The 23,046-nt window shown below is 36.4% G+C and overlaps 1 protein-coding gene across 2 annotated transcripts in view; it reads right to left on the bottom strand.

Moving 5' to 3' along the window:
* HECTD2 (HECT domain E3 ubiquitin protein ligase 2) overlaps window positions 1-23,046 on the bottom strand; it is a 109,082-nt gene that overhangs the window by 57,254 nt on the left and 28,782 nt on the right. For both annotated transcript variants that reach the window (XM_074233390.1, XM_074233389.1), the window contains exons 2-3: window positions 17,666-17,795; window positions 3,830-3,968 (exon numbers count right to left, since the gene is read on the bottom strand). In XM_074233390.1, the coding sequence (XP_074089491.1) occupies window positions 3,830-3,968; window positions 17,666-17,795 (269 nt within the window). The remainder of the gene's footprint in view (window positions 1-3,829; window positions 3,969-17,665; window positions 17,796-23,046) is intronic.

Here is a 23,046-nt window from a genome sequence, read left to right on the forward strand (position 1 = left end):
TATGAATGTGAAGTTCATATAGAACCCTTGAAAAAAGGTAGCCAAACATTATCCAGGGAATATGGTGTATCCTAACTGAACAATATAAATATCACTTTACTTGGTAAATAAATTCTTATAAAAGTTGGATAATATTTAATATTACTGATCATATGAACAATTAAATCATATGAATAAAATAATTTAAATAAAATGATTTTAAAATAGTTAATCATTAATTATTTACATTAAAATACTTAAATATATTTAAATAAATCATTGTGACAATATGTAGTCATAATTTATTGATTCATAAAAACCATGCATTTATATTATATTGTTTTTATGGAAAACCCTGAAATTTTTAGAATAACCTTAACACAGAAAAAATGATTCACTTTTTATCATTACAGGGACTCATTACTATTTAAAACACAGAAATAAAACATTGTGGAAAATTTAAAATAACTTATTGATTTAGGGAATTCCAAGGCATTCAGATTTCTTGTTCCCCAATTCCAAAGAATGAAATCTATTGCTACTGTGGCTGTTTGTTTTTGTATATTGTATAACTAATCTGTTCCACTCGACTTTTCTATTTCTTAACAACTACCAAACTATTTTGATGATTATAACTTTGAATTATAAGTTAAGATCTGATACTTCTAGGTTCTTTCTGTCCATTTAAAAAAATTTCCCTTTAGATTCTTATTCCACAAGATGAATTTTGTTATAATTTTGTCTATTTCTATGAAGTAATGTGATAGTAGTTTGGAATAATTGTAAATCTGTAAAATAAATTTCATCTAACACTAGCATAGCCCAATAACAAAAAGTTAATTACTTTAAAATTATTTCCTTTAGTTCTATAAAAACTACTTTGTGGTTGCATTTATATAATTCTCACCCTTCATTTTCAAAGAAGACCACAACATCAGGGAGGTGATTCCATGACAAGCACGTGAATTGGATTTGAGTGAGGGGTTGCTATGCTAAGTCACCATCCTCACTTTCTCCTCCAGAGTCATTTGGGTCCAGTGGCCAGATAAGAATCAGGATGACTGGAGATGGCCCTGGATGCAAGGCAATGAGGGTGAAGTGATTTGCCCTAAGTCACACAGTTAGAAGTATCAGAGGCTAGATTTGAACTCCCATCCTGATTCCAAGACCAGTGCTCTAACCACTGCACAATCTAGCTCCCCTGGATGGTTGTGTGTGTGTGTGTGTGTGTGTGTGTGTGTGTGCATTCAGTATCAAATCCAAATGGAATTTCTTTTTCTATCTGAATTCAATTCAATAAACATTTGTTAATATGCTAGGTACCATACTAAGCACTGAAGATAAAAATGCAAAAAAAGAAAGAAAGCCCTTTTCCTTGAGAAGCTTACATTCTAATATGGGGAAGAAAACACATAATAAGGAAACATTTTGGGACTGGTGAGGGGTATACCTTGTTCACTGAGCTGAAACCAAGTCAAGTTACAAATGATGTGTCTCTGTCACTGAAGGCTATGCACTCTACCCTCCAGCCCCAAAATCCTAGAATTAAACTTACCTAAACATAGTGTACAATACTTTAAAACTATGACTGCAGCCTCTTGTTAATATTTTTATGCAATATTTTTGCATCAATTTCCATTAGGAATAGACTGACTTGAAATGCACAGCACAGAAATACTTTTGGTATAAATTGCTAAATTAAAAAAACTGAATAGGAAAGATAAAAAAAATCCTCCAAGTTTCTACACAGGCAAAAATTAAAACATTTCAAGAATCTAAGAAAAATGATAAAATTAAAAATTAAGATTGGTTAGAAATATGGGCCAGAGATAGTTTTGAAAAAAAAATGAGGCCACTAAAAAGTGATTTTTTTTAGGGGTAAAAGGAAAATCATACTCTTACAGCTATAAGGGGCCTTAAAAAATCAGAATCTCAATCTTTGTTTTATAAGTCCTGCTGACCATAGTAAAACCTAACTACTCTCCTTTAGACTTTATGATGTCCCCAGGAACTCATCATTGGGCAAGACTGCTTTAGCGTTGGTACTCACACTTCATTAGCACCCACTGTACCTAGGACCCCTCTAAATGGAAGGTGGAATAGTCCCTTCCAGAAATTCCATTTAAGGAGGGTACTCAGGCCAGTCATCATGGCCCACCTCACTGCATGCATTTGGACTTTATTTTGCCCCTCGGTAGGTGGTTAGATGGAGACAGTTAGGTAGAGCGCTGGGTGTCCTTGGGCAAGTCACTTCACCCTTATTGCCTGATTCATATTTGGTCACTGGCCCCAGATGGCTCTGGAGAAGAAAGTAAAGCTGATGACAGCACAGCTTTCCTCACTCAAATCCAATTCATGTGCTTGTCATGGCATTACCTCCCTGACATAACTGTCTTACTTTGAAAATGAAGGGCAAAATCAAGAATTCCCTCTGGACCCCACCCCACTCCTTGCCCCCCATTCCCTTTCCTTTTAAGTGTTCTCATTCCCCTGACATTGCTAGCTCTTTGAGGACAAGAACTGTCTTTTTGGCTATTTGTTTCCTTCCTCTTCACTTAGCCCAGGGTTGGTCCATAGTTGGTCCTTAATAAATGTTTATTGACTAGCCAACTAGCTTACATATGCACAATGTCCCCAAGGCTATTTAAGGTATTCAAATTTATTGCTCCACGAGAACTTTGGGTCACCTCAGGGGACTTCATATACATTTTCACAACAACACTAAGAAACAGATCTCATAAATATTATCTTCACTTTTCAAATGAGGAACTGGAAGGATCAGGGTGTTTAAGTGACTTGCCCAAGATCACAAAGGTAGAGCAGGGCTTTCTTCTACATTGAATTCTCTTTGTAAAAACCTTCTATGCCATTTCTAAAGTTTCCTTCTATATAAAGGACAGTTTTTGGAAACAGAATTTTAAGAAACTTCTATCTTCAAAGACTGGCTATTGGAGGATTCATGGAGTCTTATTATTTATATTGCAAATGTAAAAATAACTACGGACAGTAGCATGTGGGTGAGGTGTCAACTCTAGCACACTGGTCCTCTATGAGTGGTATGGCCTTTGGATGAAGTTTGTCCACCATTATCAGATTCAAGTGTTTCTTAATCATCCCTTTTGTTCCACTTCCTGCACAATCAATAAAGTGTCTGCTATATGTCAAAAACTGTGTTACCTGTAGCCATTGCAATGTGATGACCATCTTACAGGTGTTCTCTGGTTGTTGGTGTTGCTTCTTAGAAACCAAAGCACACAATATTATTCTATTATGTGGGTTTTGATGCTATTCTGCTTCTTAAACTTTCTTTGTTCAAATTATTAGTCATAAAGTCTCATATGAGTTTCAAATTTAAAAGATTGTTTTAAGGTCAAACAAAAAAGATATATAATACTTCTTAAATCATAAAGCACTTTATAAATGCCAGCTTTTGTTGGTGCTATTAATAATAAACATCTCTGTCATAAAAAAATCTTTTTTATTAGAGCTGCAACACATGGAAAATAAAACTGATTTAAATTCATTTCCTCTTTACTGCGTCAACCAATGTTAGAACCCATAATGAGCAGTGAAATACCTGAAAAGTAGAAAAGATGACAACAAAAATGGTACAAATTGTACAATCAATCTGAATACTAATAGAGTTTGGCAATACTTCCCTTTAATTGATTCAAGGAACATAAAACATACAGATTAACTAATAAAAATAGTGATAAACTAATTCAATGATAAATACTAATAACTGATGAACCCAATATCTCACAAAAGTAAAGAACAGGATATTCTGTAAATGTCTCAGAGGACATGAAGATCCCACTTTAGCAGTATTAATTACAGAGTTGAAACTTACTGAAAATCTTTCATAGTTTTTGTTCGAATGGGAAGGGAAGATTCTGGAGGAATTGGTGCTTTCATTTCAGCTGACAATGAATCAAAAGATAGGCGCTGTTTCTGTCGAACATCAAGGCAAATTTGTGGTAGATCTCTCACTGTGAGGCATAAAACAGAACATTCTTATAATCATAAACCATTATTTTCAACTATGAAATAACAAGATTAAAATGAACAAATAAAATAAATATAGAATATAAAATTTATTTTTCTGGTTAACCATGGGTTTATTTACAACAAAGGAAAATTGGTATGGAAGTTTTTTGGTTAATGACTATGGCAACAGAATAAATCAATAAATGCTAATTAAGCAACTAATAAATAAAGGACACTATGGGAATACAATAAGTATGATTTGTATAAGCATGGTTTCTAACATCAATCAGTTTACATTCTAGCAATCAAGTTGGAGAATCAAGACATAAATATATGGATAGTTAAATTAGAAAACAAGAGGAATATAAAAGCATTATAAAAATAAAACTACCAATTGAATGATAGAGACCAGAAGTATCAAATTCAGGGCCAAGAAAATTCACTTTCAAACAACTTTAAAATAATGCCTCAAATCAAATTTTGGAACAGCAGAGCCAACAAAAGGTCAGGGGAAGACATTTTTTGGCCTAAGAAAACTTGAGAGACCAGAGAAGTCTATGGCACCAGAGTGATGGTGCCCACACTTATGGCAGCAACAATAGAGGCCACAACAGTAGCTTTAGGAGTGCTCAGCCCAAAGACAGTAAGATCAAACAACTGGTCCAAAAGAGATTACAGGGGACTGTGGGCTGGCACTGAAGGTCACCTGCTCTAACTGGCATCTGTACTGTCCATATGCAGTTTTGGGTCACAGTTCCAGGGTAGAGAAGATCATTGGTGATTGATCACAAGGGAGTAGGGTCCTGGTCACAGTACCAAAACAAAGAAGAACAAGAGCACAGACTAAAAGAGCAGTGCCTATACCTCTCTCACAACACCTTGAAATGATCAAAACTTTCAGATCTTCAGAACTAGCTTTAAAAACAGAAGACAAAAAGGCCTGAAGCTTGGGACAGGGCCAAGGAGAACAGAGCCCTACTTAATGTTCAAAGTTAAAAAAAAAAAGCTTAAAAAATGAGCAAGCAACAAAAATAATTTGACCTAAAAAGCAACTCTGGTGGTTGAGAAGACTAAGACATAAACTAAGAAGACAAAGTAAAAACAAAAATAAAGCTTCAAAGAAAAATAGTAAGTGAATTCAAACCCAACAAGAATTTCTGGAAGAGTTAAAGAGATAAGAGTGCTAGAGAAAAAAAAATGGGAACAGAAATGACAGTGATGCAAGAAATTTATAAAAAAGGAGGATTAAAAGCTTAGTAAAGCACAAAAAATTGAATAACATTTTTTTCTTAAAGATTTTATTTATTTTGAGTTTTATAATGTCCCCCCAAATACCACTTCCCTCCCCCCACCCCCTACAGAAGGCAATTTGCCAGTCTTTACATTGCTTCCATGGCATACATTGATCCAAACTGAATGTGATGAGAGAGAAATCATATCCTTAAGGAAGAAACATAAAGTATAAGAGATAGCAAGATTAGACCATAAGATATCAGTTTTTTCCCTAAATTAAAGGTAATAGTCCTTGGTCTTTGTTCAAACTCCACAGTTGTTTATCTGGATACAGATGGTATTCTCCATTGCAGACAGCCCCAAATTGTCCCTGATTGTTGCACTGATTGTAATAAGCAAGTCCATCAAGGTTGAACATCACCCCCATGTTGCTGTTAGGGTGTACAGCGTTTTTCTGGTTCTGCTCATTTCACTCAGCATCAGTTCATGCAAATCGCTCCAGGCTTCTCTGAATTTCCATCCCTCCTGGTTTCTAATAGAACAATAGTGTTCCATGACATACATATACCACAGTTTGCTAAGCCATTTCCCCAATTGAAGGTCATTTACTTGATTTCCAATTCTTTGCCACCACCAACAGGGCTGCTATGAATATTTTTGTACAAGTGATGTTTTTATACTTTTTCATCATCACTTCAGTCAGGGTATAGACCCAGTAGTGGTATTGCTGGATCAAAGGGTATGAACATTTTTGTTGCTCTTTGGGTATAGTTCCAAATTGCTCTCCAGAAGGGTTGGATGAGTTCACAGCTCCACCAACAATGTAATAGTGTCCCAGATTTCCCACAACCCTTCCAACAATGATCATTATCCTTTCTTGTCATATTGACCAGTCTGAGAGGTGTGAGTTGGTACCTCAGAGAAGCTTTAATTTGCATTTCTCTAATAAGTAATGATTTAGAGCAATTTTTCATATGACTATGGATTGCTTTGATCTCCTCATCTGTAAATTGCCTTTGCATATCCTTTGACCATTTGTCAATTGGGGAATGGCTTTTTTTTAAAATTTGACTCAGTTCTCTGTATGTTTTAGAAATGAGTCCTTTGTCAGAAACATTAGTTGTAAAGATTGTTTCCCAGTTGACTATGTTTCTTTTGATCTTGCTTACAATGGTTTTGTCTGTGCAAAAGCTTTTTAATTTAATGTAATCAAAACCATCTAGTTTGTTTTTAGTGATGTTCTCCATCTCTTCCTTAGTCATAAACTGCTTCCTTTCCATAGATCTGACAGGTAAACTAGTCCTAAATCTTCTAGTTTGCTTATATTGTTTTTTATGTCTAAATCCTGTATCCATTTGGATCTTATCTTGATATAGGGAAATAACATTTTAAAAACAGAATTGATCAAATGGAAAAAGAGGCACAAAAATTCATTGAAAAGAAGTTCTAAAAAAGCAAAATTGCGCAAATGGAAAAGGAGGTACAAAAATTGGTTGAAGAGAAGAACTTTCAAACTGATCAAATAGAAAAAGAGGTACAAAAGTTCATTGAAGAAATTATTTCCTTAAAAAAATCAGATCTGGGGCAAGTAGAAGCTAATAACTCCATGAGAAACATCAAGAAACAATTTTAAAAAGTCATGAAAAAAGGATGAAAAATAGAAAAAAGTGAGAAAAATAGATCAAAAAAGAGGTAATTTTAGAATTACTGGACTACATGAAAATCATAATCATATGATATAGTTCATCTTTCAAGAAATCATACAGGAAAATTACCCTGATATTTTAGATTCTGAGAGTAAGATATAGAAATGAAAGGAATCCACTGATTACCTCCTGAAAGAGTTCCAAAATTGGAAATTCCCAAGAATATTAAGAGCTCACAGAGGAGTGGGGGAGAGGACTTTAAATAGTCAGAAAACAAATAAACAGAAAAAAAAAATTCAAATAATGTGGATCCAAAATCAGGAACACACAAAATTTAGTGGCTTCCACATTAAAGGAGTAGAGAACTCAAAATATATTTTAGAAGGCAAAAGAAATAGGGTTACAACCAAGAATAACTGAATATAATCCTTCAGAGGGAAAATATGGATATTTAATGAAATAGAGGACTTTTAAGCATTCCTGATGAATAAAAAAACAGAGTTTAACAGGAAATCTGATATTCAAACACAAGATTCAAGAGAAGCAGAAAAAAAAGTAAACATGAAAAAGCAATCTTAAAGGACTCAGAATTAAACTGTTTACATTCCTATATAGGAAGATGATACATGTAATTCCTAAGAACTTTATCATAGCAGTTAGATAGAGTCTACATAAACAGAAGGCATGGGTATAAGTTGATTATACTGGAATGGTATCCAAAAGAAAATGAAGGGGTGAGAAAGAGTGATGCACTGAGAAAGGGGTGAAAGAAGAGGCAGAATGGGTAAACTTTTCTCACATAAAAGAATCATGCAAAGGAGAGTTTTTACAGTGGATGAAAGCAATTGGGGGGAGGTGGCAGGCAAAGTTTAAATCTCACTCTCATTGGAATTGGTTCAAAAAGGAAAAATACACACACACACACACACACGGCTATGTATGGAAATACAACATCATAAGTAAATAGGAGGGGAAGGGGGTAAAAGAATGGTGAAGATGATAAAAGTGAGTCCAGAAAGAGAGAGAGAGAGAGAGAGAGAGAGAAAGAGAGAATGGAGGGAAATACATACATAGATAGGAATCATAACTATGAATGTAAATAGGATGAGCTCACCAATAAAACACACATAGACAGCAGAATGGATTAGAAATTATAACCCCATCAATATGTTGTTTACAAGAGATACACTTAAAATGGAAAGACATACAATTAACATAAAGGACTAGAGCAGATTATGATCTCAGACAAAGCAAAAACAAAATTAAAATTAAAGGATTATTTAAGTAATTAATTTAACTTAATTAAAAGAGATAATGAGGGAAATTATAATGGCTTCAGAGGAGAAAGTCAGATTAGTTACTTTGCACAGCATTCCCTCACTTAAATCCAATTCGCTTATTTGTTATAGCATCACATTCCTAACAGCATGGTCCTCTTAGAGAATGAAGGACAAACAACCACCAATATGAGTAGTAGGGGCTGCTCCATTGCTGGCCAGTTGGGCAACAGAGCTAGTTCACTTGTTCCTTCTTTCATCTGTTCCTTCTTTCTTTCCTTCCTTCTGCCCTCCTCTCCCTCCCTTTCTCTTCCTTCTGCCCCCACTGGATATTAAACCAGGTTTATCTGTCTGATCTTCTGTTCAAAGTAATGTAAATTTTGATCACAGAAACCTGGCAAGATATCTTGGGATTTACCAGCCTTAAATCACACTGGCTCTCATTGATTGGCTAACAATAGGTTCTGCAGCAAGCTCCATTTGCTCACAGTTTGGGCTCTGATTGGCTTAGAGTGAATTTAAATAGCAATTATTTCTGTTTTGGCCAGAAACCCTGAGGGTCTTCCCTTCCCAGATTGATTTTTTTTTGGGGGGGTGGAGATTTAAGAAAAGACACTATTTTTTTTTTTTGCAAGGCAATGGGGTTGACTTGCCCAAGTTCACACAGCTAGGTAATTATTGTCTAAGGCCGGAATTGAATTCAGCTCCTCCTGACTCCAGGACTGGTGCTCTATTCATTGTGCCACTTAGCTGCCCCAAGAGACTATTCTTTGCTTCATTTCTTTTTTATGTAGTTTAGATCACTGGATGAGAGTTGTCTCAGTTGTCTCCCAACTATACTACAAGTGATCATAAAAATGATGTGGTATTGATTAAGAAACAGAGAGTTTGCTCAGTTACACAACATTCAGAAGTAAATGTAAACTTACTGGTATAATGACTCTCTATTCAAAAACAACAAAATGCTAAGAAAACTGGAAAGAAGTCTGTTAGAACATTAAGAAAATTTCTAATTTGTACATCACTTAGCCATAAAGTCTAATATTAAAGACAAATTAGAGGAACAAAGAAAATGTCCTTCAGATCTATGGATAGATAGTTTATGGCCTAAGAAAAGATAGGATCACAGAGAAAAAATATGGGCAATTTTGTTTACACAAAAATAAAAATGTATAGTATAACTAAAGTCAAACAGTTAAAATTAAATGGGAAAAATCTGGGGGGGCATTGGGAGGGATCTCCCAAGTTTCTCTGATGAAGATTCAGCTTCCAAGATACTAAAGAACTGGCATCAAATTAGTAAGAATAATAAACATTCTTCAATTGATAAATGGTCAAATGATATTAATAAGCATCTTTCAAAGACATCTATTCTATAAATAGTCCCATGAAAAACTTATCAAATCAAATTCAAATTACAGATATTCTGATATTCTCTCTCACACCCACAGATTGACAAAGATGACAAAAAAAGGTAAATAGTAAATGTAGGATGGGCTGTGGGAAAACAGGAACATTAATTCATTGTTGATAGAGATGTGACTTGGTCTAATTATTCTGAAAAGTAAATTGGAACTATGAGCCCAAAGTTCCTAAACTGACCCTGAAATACCTTTGATCCAGAAATACCTCCACTAGACCTTTACTCCAAATATGTCAAAGGAGATACATGAAAAAAAAATTTTCTAGTAGGTCTCATCGACTGGGGAATGACTGAACAAATCATGATATATGATGATAATGAAATAATACTATGACATAAGATAAGAAATGATGAAAGGTACAGTTTCTAAGAAACCTGAGGAGACTTGAATGAACTGATAAAGAATAAAAAAAGTATGAGGAAAACAGTTTTTTTACAATAACACAATAAAGATAAACAACTTTGAAAGACTTAAGAACTCTTATCAATATAATCCCTCATCATAAAGACTCCAAGAGGAACAATGATGAAGCATGCTATCTACAGGTGATGGAGTCAGTTTACAAAATTGGGACCATTCTTTCAGATGTGATTAATATGGGATTTTTTTTGTTTGAATGTGAATATATATTATAAAAATTGTTTTAATGGGTGAAGGAGGTAGAAAAGAAAGAAACCAGATTTTGTTAATTGAAATTTTTTAAAGAAATGAAAGATTAGATGGAGAACTAGGATGATAGCAGGGGTAATCTGCTGGAGAAGATAGTATAGGATAGGATCAAGGGTATTTATTCAGGCATGTTAAGAGAGGGGTGAAAGAGGAGATGGTAGGGACAAAGGGAAAAAAAGGAGATGTCAGTAAGTAGGTCTCATTTTTTTCAATGAAGAATGAGGTAAAGTCATCACTGGAAAGAGTATGTGGTAATTATCTATGTATAGATTGAGAGCAAGATGAGATTATTTAGTACAGGTGCTATAGTTAATAAGATACAAAATTGATTAGGAAGAAATAAAAGAATTGCTTTTTTTTTTTGCAATGAGGGTCCAGTTGAGATTGTGTAATGGAAATTTTAGTGGATCTCATCAGGATGGTTTTAAGAGTTTTTCAGCAAATGTACACTGAGCAAAAAAAGTTGAATGGTAGGAATAAATAAAGAAATCAAAGGTTAGGCCTTGGCAATATTTGATTTGTAATAGAAAAGGAGATTTGAGAGATTAATATAGAGTTGAATGGACTCACCAAGATCAGGAAGGGAAGACAGTAAAGTCAGTGTAGAAGTAATGGTCTGGAAAAGAACTAAGGGGAGACAGGGGGCAGAGGAAGGCCAAAGGGAGATCAAGACAGGTCTCAGTTTGTGTTAGAAAGAAAAAATATGAGATGAAAGTAATTTTGTTAATTAGTGAATTACTGAAATAGTAAAATTAGTAACTGTTTCTCTGTGACATTGGGAAGGTAGGGAGGGGTATTTGAGAAATGTCTGTGATATAATAAAAACCAAAAAGCATCAGTAACACTTTAATAAAGAGAATATGAAAAAAATAGTAAAGCTGGAACAACAATAGAAAAGAGTTGTTTGGTAGAAAACAACGTTAGATACAACTGAGTCCTACGAAAGGAAGAATCCAAGTATATGAATAGATGTGATATTTAGCTCAGAAAGGTTTTGCTGGGGCTAGACAAAAGGGATCCAGAGTACTACTGCATTCTATCACTCTGGAGTTAAGTAATAAGACAGAATCCTTTTCCTAACATTAGTGAATGGAAACCAAAATACAGGATATAATATTCAGCTATTAAGGGAAAGAGGAAATGGCAATTCACAGCTGCTCTAATGTCCCTGAATATCAAGACATTATTTCCAGAGATGACTTCTTGCTTGTTCTCAAAGATGGATATTAAAAATAAGAATCAAAAGGAAGCAATCAATGACTATGACGAAGACAGATGACATTAAACTCAAACTGATTTTAAAAATAGAACAGGCAAGGCTTTCTTTTTAGCACATGCAGATTTGTTTGAAATATAGGATTTTGCAATGCTGTGAAATAAGCTATAATGCATTTATCAGTTGAAAACCCATCATTTAGCTTTCTTTCAGTCAATACTTGAGAACATTGTGTGCTGAATTGATAAGCAGTGATCATTTTTTCCTTTCTTTTAATATAGTGTTGCCAATTTTAGTTGGTTGCTTAGAAACATTAAGGAAAACCACTTAAAAATAAGTACAGGAAGAATAAGGGCTGTGGTAGGAGCTGGCAGTATTATGAAAATTATGAGAAACATAGCACATTATAAGATAGGGTAGGATTATTAGCCAAATTTGCCAGATTATTGTTGACAAGAAAACATTATAGGTTTGTTAACAAAGGAAAATTGGAGATTAAGACACTTTTCACAAATTTGTAGGCTTCCAATTTAAATTTGTCACATAAAAGACAAGTTTAGACCATTTCCATGAATATATGAGATAGGAAAGATAGTAAAAAAAATGAGAGTAGGAAAGAAGTTGCTAGTGACATGGTGCTTTAGGCTTGGAGAAAGGAAAGATTTCCCCCAGTCTCCCTTTTCTTCATTCTAAAGATAATCTAATGACAAAGTTTGCTGTTAGAATTTCTATATCTATCTAATGAGATTTCTGAACTCTCCATGCTAAACCACAAAAAATAATTAGTAGTTGAATGTGTCTGAAGAACTTTATTTTAGTTTCATAATTTTTCAAGTTTTTAATGTGATATATACATATAATTTATATATACTTCATATATAATGAACATCTACAAAATTTATTAAGTTAAATTGAAGGTAACCATAAAAATAAAAGACCATGTGGTAAAACCAATCCCTCAAAAAAGTCTAAATGAAAGTGACTTCTGAAACTAGAATTTACACTGAAAACCAAAGTAACAAAGATGTGTAATTAAAATGCCAGTATTATCCTTAAAAATTCATTTTAGTTTAAGACTTCATCTTCCATAAAAAACTTTTACCAGAACTACAATTCTCAAAAAGTGATCATTTTGGGGCATAGATGGCTCAATGAATAGTGCATCAGACCTGGAGTCAGAAGGATCTGAGTTCAAATCCAGTCCCAGACACTTGTTACATACTAGCTGTGTAACACTAGGCAAATCACTTAATCCTACTCTAAAAAACAAAACTAAAAAAGGAAAAAGAAAGTGATCAGTTTGACCAATTATCAAAAAGTGAATTTCACTTTTTATTTTCTCAATCCTATCTTCAAGGCAAGGTGCCAATGAATGATGAGCTATCCAAATGACAGACTGCCAGAAGGAAACAGAATCTCACCTAGGACAATCATTTCTGGAAACTGAGTCCCAGAGACCTTAGGTAATTTGGCCAAGGTCATGTAGCTATATATAAAAATAGAAAACATCTTGGGATTCCTTTTTTTTTTAGATTTTTCAAGGCAATGGGGTTAAGTGGCTTGCCTAAAGCCACATAACTAGGTAATTATTAAGTATCTGAGGTCGGATTTGAACCCAGGTACTTCTGACTCCAAGGCCGGTGCTCTATCCACTGCACCACCTAGCCGCCCCTTGGAATTCCTTTTAGAAAACAGATCATCTAATCATATCATTATGAATTGTCAGTTATGAAACCTGGAGCCAGATTGATGTATTTGCTATTCTTCAACCACACCTTAAACTTTCTTGCCTCTGTACCTCAATTAGAATAATTCCTGCCTCTCTTTAAACCAATTGAAGTCCCACTCATTCTTTAAGGTTAGCTCAAATTCAATTTTCTCCATGATGCTCACAACTGGAAGAGATCTCACCATAAACTTTGATAAAATAGTATGTCTTAGAATGATTAAAACAAAATGGTATCCACTTCAAATTCTGTGCATTTATACATTAAAATTATTTTCAATAAATACTCCCCATTCATTACCAACAATGGTATGAATCCTAGAAGTACTACCAAATCAAAGTAGTATACTGTATTATTTTGCATTTTTTTTGTTAAATGTTGATTTGTTTGTTTTTTTATTAATAAGATAATTTACTAGCAAAATACTAGCAAAGTTATTTTCATCAATCCTTTTTAGCTCAGGTTCAGTGTTGGAATTTTAATCACAATTTTAATCACTGCACAGCAATAAATTATATAAATAAATGGGGTGTCTCATAGCATAAGTATCTATTATTGTTTTTATCCTTCCTCTCAATTCCTACAGAATATACAATAACAATTATTTGGCAGTTAACTATTAGGCAGTACTGTTAACTATTTTTCCATGTATAATTGGCTTATTTCAACTAGACTGTAGCTTCCTTTAGGGCAAAGAAGAACGAACATTTCTTCATATGCACCCCTGTATCAAGCCTGAGAGGAAGTTGAATCTTGTAAGTATAAAACAAGTGCTAGTCCTCCAAGAAATGACAACATAGATCCTGGCACTGTGTTCCATGCTCATGGACAATGAGTCAGAGGCTGAGATGGTGACTGCTAACTGTCCTGGGGGGGATGGGAGGGAGAAGATGCAGAGGCAGCAATTTGTTAAACCAGTAATAGCCCCAGAAAGCTATGTTGTGGAGTTTTGTGGAGCATATCCCTAGAATATAATGGAAAACCATTCCCACCCACTCACCCTCAAAGACTTGACAACTATAATGACTTCAGCCTACTTCTGATAATGAAGGACTGGAGAAAGCAGTGCTAAGGACTGGAAAGTCATGGGTAATGGTAGGCCTCAGGTCAGCAGTAGAGGTGGCACAAGTTGGCTACTGGGTATTTCTAAATTTGTCCCAGGTAACCAAATTTTCCAGCCATGGCTCTGGGTGAAAGGTTCCTTTGTAGGCTAATTACAATCCTGGAAGAATTTAGTTGTAGTGTTTTCCATAATAAGTACAAATATTTATTAAAAAAAAACTGTAACTTCCAAAAATGATACAGAACCTCTTTTATGTCACATATTTAGGAAATGCTCGTTTTTGAGTATGATCTCATCAGAGGTTTGAATATTCATTATGGTAAAATCAGAAAGCCAGAACCCAGAGCTTCCTTCAACTGACATTGGCTAGTTCGAATAGACTGGGGTTTCAATAAGAAGTGTGATTTAATCATGGGTAATTTTCAAAGTAATTATGGGACTTGGATGGAGATAGTGTCCATTAGAGGAGAACAGGAGTCGCCTTATTCTAAAAGAGGCTGTCATAGGACAGGCTCAACAGAAAGCAATGCATCAGATCATGCATCAGACCATGCTTCAGACAGTAAGTTAAACACTGGGAATTACAAAGAGTAATTTAGCTTTGGGTTTTATCTGGTCACTGGACCCAGATGACTCTGGAGAACATGAGGCTGTGGTTTAACACAGGCCCCCAACACAAATCCAATTCATGTGCTTGTCATGACATCTCCTCCCTGATCTCATGGCCTTCTTCGAGAACAAAGGACAAACACCATCATCATCATATTTTGCACTCAAATTCTGTTAGCTGAACCCATCTCTGTTTGTGATGTCCCATTATCAATGAAGAGAGTGTGGCAAGGAAGGGCCAAATTTCTCCTGGAGTGAGTTAAGTATGGTCATACAAAAAGTCTTGATAATTATTTTGGAGAAGCAGAAACAAGGTATAAGAACTAGTATGTCATTTTGGACTCATCTCTCAACTTTACAGAATCTCTCCACTTTCTCTCCCCTGGCACTGCCACCAATCTAGTGTGGGCCCTCATCACCTCATGCTTGTGCTAAGGCCATAAGCCACTGTTGGATCTGCCTGCCTCAGTTCTCTTTCTCATTCATCCTCCATTCACCTGCCAAAGTAATTTTCCAAAACTGTAGGCCCAACTATGTCAATTGCCCTACTCAATAACTTTAGTGACTCCCTATTAGCCTCAGAATAAAATACTAAATCCTTTGGCATTCAAATCTTATCAACTTAACTTCAGCCCACCCCCACACCACTTTACTAGTCTTCTGACACCCTATCATCAGCCATATACTCTTCTACTCAACAATACTGATCTCCATGATGTTCCACATACAGTTCACTTCCTATGTTGGTTCTGGGCAATTTCTCTGGTTGTCATCTCCCTGACCAATTTCCCTGGTTTCCTACAGGTTCCAACTAAATTCTGATCACCTACAGGAGGTCTTTTTCAACCCCTCTCCATTTTAGTGGCTTCCCTATTAAAATTATTTCTTATTTCTCTTGCACATATGTTCACATATAAATATGTTTTCTTGTTGTCTCTTCCAATGAACTAGGGGAGTCCCTAAGGGAGGAAATGGAGGAGGGTAGAGTCCAGAGGCAAGAGGTAACAACAGTAGAACAAGAACAGGGGTTCTCAGTGAAGGACCTTGAATGTGGCCCACATGAAGGAACAAGGGCAAGCATGCATCTCAGGCTAGAGCTCCACCTGGGGATGAAGCATACATTCCCAGACATCAACCTCTTCCTCTCTTCTCCCCTTACCCACCCCACATACAAAATTCCATTCTAGTGCCTCTGAGCTCTTGTTATTCAAGGTGAGGTGCAAGTTTTTAAATGAACATATTTGGTTTTTGCACAAAAGTGAAGCTTATTTTATACATGCTTATTCCCCAACCAGAAATTAGAAAAAAAGAGTGCCTAAGAAAATTGCTTTGTAACCATTTTCTCTCCCTTATTTAATTTGATGTATTTTAGAAGGTGGGGAGAAATATTTGTGTTGAGATATCAAGTCACACTTTCAATTCTAAACCACCCAGAAAAATCTCCTATCAAATTTCTAGATTAGCTTTCTGGAGGTCATTTTTCAAACTACTGAACAATTCTTTATGCCCTTAGTCCCTTAGTTTTTATCATATCTGGGCTTGCATTGTGATTGTTCATGTATATATGCTATTTCCTCAAGAAGATTTTATAAATTCACTAAGGGTAATGAACTGACCAATCAACAAATGGGTCTTAATTGCCTGTCAGGCACTGTGCTAGGCAGGGGGTTGTATAAATAGAAGCAGGATAGTTCTTGCCCTGAAGAAACTCATGTGCTCCTAGAGGCAAATATTCAATTACAGGAACACCACGGGGGAAAAGGATGAGAACTATGGGAGTCAAGGCAATGACTGTCCTCCTCTTCACTGAATCTCCCATAGAATCCTCAACAGGACTTGGCTACTAGCTGGTAATCAATCAATATGTGTCGGTGGGCAGGAAAAAAATGAGATGAAAAAGGCAACTTGATTCAGTGCTGTGGAGCAAAGGCCTTGAGTTCAAGGACTAGGTCCATGACCCTTGTCAGGGGAGTGACTAAGGTCTGTGATCCTCTCAGCAGGGATGTGCCCTGCCCTCAGCCAGAGGGGCTTCACTAGCTGCTTTCCAATACCTCCTCCAGCTCAAAGGGAAGAATTCTCTCTGATTTACTCACTTATTCTTTGCCAATCTGCTCAAGGAACGATTTTTGGCAAAGAGAGTAAAAATAAAAGCAGAGGAAAAGAAAGGAAAGGGAGCCTCAGGGCAATGGGATGGGATGGTGGCCTGCCAGCCTCAATGGTTTTCTTGTATTTAATTTCTTGCCACCAGCACTCCTGGTGGCAGCACCCTAACACACTAATTGTTAATGGGGTAGAAGGACTCTACGGCTACACAAGTTGTTTTACTACTGTGAGTCAGAGCTATAATTTTGAAATTTGAGTTGAGGGAATAGGACCTTCTCCAGGAAACAGAATTCTGGTAGGCTAGAGAGACCACTCCTCCATGGCCCCGGACTTCATTTGTTCTGTGGCTGTGACCTAGATAGTTGGGGAGGGTGGAGTTAGGGCTGGAATGTAAGAAGGCAGTGGCAAAAATAGCAACAACATATAACTATATATATATACATATATATGCAAATATATATGTATATATACATATATAAAATATAAAACTATATGTATCTGTTGCATATTCATCTATAAATAGAGATACATATCTGTAATAATATATCTCTGCCCACAAAATTTCATAGTGACTAAAGCATACGAAACTTCTGCTAATTGCATGGTTATTTTAAGTCAAATTATCTTTTCAAAAGGTCAGAGAAAATATGATTAATACACATAGAATGGCTAGACGTATTAGTTACTGTCACAGTTTCAGAATTTTAGAACAAAAGTTATATTTTATTTTACCATTCTTGACGTTAGGTGTAACAAGTTGTGTGGGTGAACTTCTCTTTTCAGACACTTCTTTCTTCTGGCTAACAGTTGAAATGAAACTGCTCAAAGTAGAAAGCTGGCCTTTGGCTCCTCTCTCCACCGCCTGGAAACAGGAAGGCAGTCATTGTAGCAAACTGATTTTTTTCCAATATGCTTAAATATCTACCATTTAAAATAATATTTTCAGGAGCTGCATCACAGAGATGTTTAAAAAAAGTTTCTTAATTTGAAACTAGGTATATTTGATGTTCTTATATGTACAAAGTACTGAATTTTTACTGTAAGCAAATTATTTCAAATCAGGTGATATGACAATCTTCATAAATTTTCAATGAAAAATCAATTACTGACATTTTGGAAGAGTTTCTGAGAATTTTACAAATGACAAGTTAGACTGATGACTACTTTGCGTTGATAAGGTACTATTTTAGGGAGATCTCAAAGGACAACCCCATCCAACACATACATTTTGACCAGAACTGTAACTTCAGTAGGAAAACTACCTTTCTCCAACGCAACCTAGAATTTCAGGTGCACCTTTTAATCTGAGTTGTCTGAGATATTGAGACAGGTGAAGTGACTGTCTGGGATCATATAAACTCTGTGTGTATCTGTGTGTGTGTGTGTGTGTGTGTGTGTTTGTGTGTGTGTGTGTGTGTTAACATCACATTAATATAAGCAATTGAGATGTTACTTTGTCGATCAAATTCATGGTCAGAAAGAATCATATTAGTCATAAATAATTTTATTAAAAATTATTGGGTGGGGCAGAGTCAAGATGGTGGCAGGAGAACAGCCTTTCCTAGGAGTTCTCTCCAAAATATTTCAAAAACCTTAAAATTATGACTCTAAATTTTTGAGACAGAACCCACAGAAAGACCCAGTGAGGCAATTCTCCGGCCCAAGGTAACCTGGAAAATAGTGGGAAGACTCTGTTCCACAGGGTTGAATGGGGTGGTAGCCCTAGAGCGAAGGAAGCTTCAATCTTCTGGGAGTCCCTGGGTCCTTGGGAGCCCTGGCTTCTTGACAGCAGAAGCAGTTTCCTGACCTGCCAACCCAGAGAACATCAAGCACAACTTGGAAGATCAGTGGGGAAACCTCTGCCAGAGTGAGCATGAAGCCCAGGTCAGCATGGCCCTCTTTAACTCAGCCACAGCCTTCAGCACAGCCCAGACCCCAGGAAATGGAAGCAAGCCCACAGAGCTGCCCAACAGGGGCCCAGCAGCTTCTCCCTGAGTGCTCAGCCCATGATGGAAGGTAAGGGAGTGGGAGGAGATGTTGAGATCTCTCCTCTGTCCCAGACAGGACTCTGGGGCTTTGTCCATAATTAGACCCTGGTCACAGTCTGGGACTCTCTTCACAGCCCCAGAGCAAAGGGATGTGCTTGTGAACAGCCACAGACCAGAGCACAGGCAGGAGAGCAGTAAGAGCTTCCCATAAGACCTTGAAGGAACTGAGGTCCTTGTTGGGGTGTCCCAATAATACTCAAAAAATCAGAAAGCACCCCAAAAGTCAGGGCATAGACTAGGGAAATTAGTAAACAGAAAAAAAAGGTTCCATGGATGATCAAAATATACACTCAGAAGATGAAAAAGTCCAAGCTTCTGCATCTAAAGCTTCCAAGAAATACAGAAGTTGGGCTCAAGCTTTTGTCAGAGCTCAAGAAAGATTTTTAAAATCAAGTTAAGGGAGACAGAGGAAAAAGTAGGCAGAGAAATGAGAGAAATGCAGGAAAAACATGAAAACCAAGTTAGCAGCTTAGTCAAAGAGATCCAAAAAAATGCTGATGAAAACAACTTGTTAAAAACCAGTTTAGGTCAAATGGTAAAACAGTCCAAAAAGTTAATGAGGAGAGGAATGCCTTAAAAAAGAGGAATTATTCAGATGGAAAATGAAATAAGAAAGCTGTCTGAGGGAAGCAAATCCTTCCAATGTAGATTGGAGGAAAACAAAGCCAATGACTTTGCAAGGAATTAAGATACAATAATTCAACACCAAAAGAATGAAAAACTAGAAGAAATGTGAAGTATCTCATTGAAAAAAAAATTAACCTGGAAAACAGATCCAGAAGAGACAATTTAAAACTTATTGGGCTACCTGAAAGTCATGATCAGGAAAAGAGCCTTGACTTCATTTTTAAAGAATTCCCACAGGAAAATTGCCCTGGTATCCTAGAAGCAGAGGGCTAAATAGGAACTGAGAGAATCCACTGATCTCCTCCTAAAAGAGATTAAAAAAAACAACCCCAGGAATATTATAGCCAAGTTCCAGAACTCCCAAGTCAAAGAGAGAATATTACAAGCAGCCAGAAAAAAACAATTCAAATATCATGAAACTACAGTCAGGATCACACAGGACTTAGCAGCATCTACATTAAGGGCTCATAGGGCTTGGAATATAATACTCCAGAAGACAAAAGAGCTTGGAATGCAAATGAGAATCAACTACCCAGCAAATCTGAACATCCTCTTCCAGGGAAATGATTGACTTTCAATGAACCAGGGGACTTTTAAATGTTTCTGTTGAAATGACCAGTGCTTAACAGAAAGTTTTGACCTTCAAGTACAGGATTCAGGTGAAGTATAGAAAGTGGAGGAGAAGGGTAAATTATGAGGATTTAATTATGATGTATTGTGTGTATTCCTGCAAGGTAAGATGATGCTTATAACTCATAGGAACCTTCTCATTTATTAGAGCAGTTAGAAGGAGCATATGTAGACAAAGCATAGGAGAGAGCTGAATTTGAAGGCATAATATATTGTAAAAATGGAGTCAGTGGGTAAAAGGGAAATGTACTGGGAGAAAGAGAAAGGAGAGGTAGAATATGCTAAGATATTTCATGTAAAAGAGTCAAGAAATAGCTTTTGCAATGGTATGGAAGGGGAAGGAGGTGAGGGGGAATGAGGGAGCCTTCATTCTCATCAGAAATGGCTCAGAAAGGAAACACCATACATACTCAATTGGGTATAGAAATCTAGAAGGAAAAGGAGAGAAAGGGGACAGGGGAGAGGAGGGGGGTTGTAGGTAATAGAGGAGAGGGTAGATTGTGGGAAAGAATAGTCAGATATAGCACATTTTCTTTTTTGCTTTTTGTAAGGTGGTGGGATTGTCCAGGCCTGTCTGGGACCAAGGAGTGGGATGTAGGATTGGGGCCTCCTGGCCCCAGGGCTGGTGCTCTATCCTCTGTGCCACTCAGCTGCCCCACGGCACATTTTTGAAGAGGGACAGAGTGAAAGGAGAGAGAAAATATATTAAATGGTAGTGGGAAGGAATGGAGGGAGGGTATTACAATTAGCATCAGCAACTGTAGAAAAATATGGAAGTAACTTCTCTGACAGACTTATGATAAAGAATGCGATCCATCCGAGAGACAGAGCTGGTGGCATTAGAATACAGACTGAAGCATATTTTTTCTCTTTCTTTCACTTTATTTCTCATGAGGTTTTATATTTTTGTGAGGGGGAGGGGATTATGCTCACTCTTACAACAAGAATATTTTAGTAACGTGTAAATAAATAAAAAATAAAGATAAAGATAGACAAAAGATTATTTGGAAGACTGTTGTCTCTTAAAAGGTTTTGGATTATAAAACAAACTCTCAGATTGAGAATTCCTACTAGGGAGTATGACTGCAATTTGAGTCACTATAGTCATTTGTCCTTCATTTTCAAAGAGGACCAATGACATCCTGCTGTGATATCTTGACTCGTGGGTGTACTGGATTTAATTCAGGCAGAGCTGCACAAATTTCTCAGTCTCACTTTTTCTTCCAGAATCATCAAAGTCCAAGGACAAGACCACAGTCAGGACAGCTGCTGATGCAGTGGATGACTTTCGTGCCTTCAACATCTGACCAAGCTCTGAGCACTCTACCTGCTTCAGCCACTTCCATGGCTGTTGGAATGAATTGTTCTCATTTGCACATTCTGTCAGGGGAAAGATTTCACAAGCTTGGGGTGATAATCCTTTAACTCAGCAACAGGTTTGAGACCCCTCAGTTATCCTTAACCTGCTTTAGCCTGCCTGTTAAGATGGTTTATCGGGGTATAGCTTCTGTGTGTGCTATGGATTCTTGAAAGCACAGGTGAGATTTGAATACCTATTAGATAAGCAGCCTTGATAATGGCTTAGCAAGCCCTCATACCAAAGGGGCTAGTACTCCTGAACACCTCAGAAAGTCATATCTAGTTAAGTATGTGGGTTCAGGAGTTAGGCTACCTAATGTGAATAACTGAGAGTAACACAAATAACATAAAATCTATTCACTAATGAATTTTACTATATATAATTCATTAAATTTACAGTAGATATTTGATTTATCTCTAATTTCTGAACAAGGGCCTATATAATTGATAGATTTGAGCTTTGAGATTATACTCAATGGATATCCATTTATGATATGCCTCAGCCCCTAGCCCCTTGTTTATCAGAACATAGAAGTTAATTGCCTTCTTATCAACTTAATTCTAAACATTTTTTCTTTCTATCTTATCTCTCTACCTCTTCTTTATTACTCTTAATCAAGGCTTGCTATTGCTGCTTTCAGCTTCCTACACTGACTCCAAAAGGCTCCTTCCAACAAAAGAAGGTTAAATTCACCACAGTAATTTTATCAGGATCTTTCATTTCCATGAAACTAATTAACGGGTCCAGTCTGAAGCTGTTAATTCTTTGGCATTTATCAGACTTCTAAGAGAGACTGAGCCTTGTTTTCTTGTTTCTGGACACATTAAAAGCCACCTGAACAAATGGACCAATTAGTAAGCCAAGTCCACAAGGTTCCTTCCTAGCTTCTTTACACCTTACAACTGAATCTTTGGTTCAGAGGCTGGTATCTTGCTCCTATGAAACAGACTTTCTCAAAGCTGAATGGAAAGTAGCTCAGTGATTATCCTCTAGAACAATAGCCACAGTTGCATATAGTCAATCATAACTCCACCTAAATGGTACTCTTGGCTTGGCTATATGCCTCCCTCCCATTTGTGGTTTGGGCACTGAGCTTATACTCATCTCTGTCAGATACTGTCCATGTGTGCAGAACAACCTCATTCTTTCTTTTCCATTGATCATTATGATTATAACAAGCCCACTAGATTGAAAGCAGTTCTTTTCATTTGATAATGCATTATGAGCAACCCAGGTGTTAGTTTTTATAATCATTAGTTCTTAGGAACTGGATTTCAAGGAACTTATACATTGCCACAATTTGTCTAATCAAATCAATTCTGTAGTCACACAGTTTGTCATAATGGGATTTAAACAGTGTTTTCATACCCTGTAATAATAATACAATATGCAGTATTACTAACTGGACAAGGGGGGGAAATAAATTCTAGGCATAGCATGAGGGATCA

Source organism: Macrotis lagotis, chromosome 4 (genome assembly GCF_037893015.1).
Source record: "Macrotis lagotis isolate mMagLag1 chromosome 4, bilby.v1.9.chrom.fasta, whole genome shotgun sequence".
NCBI classification, from domain to species: domain Eukaryota; kingdom Metazoa; phylum Chordata; class Mammalia; order Peramelemorphia; family Peramelidae; genus Macrotis; species Macrotis lagotis.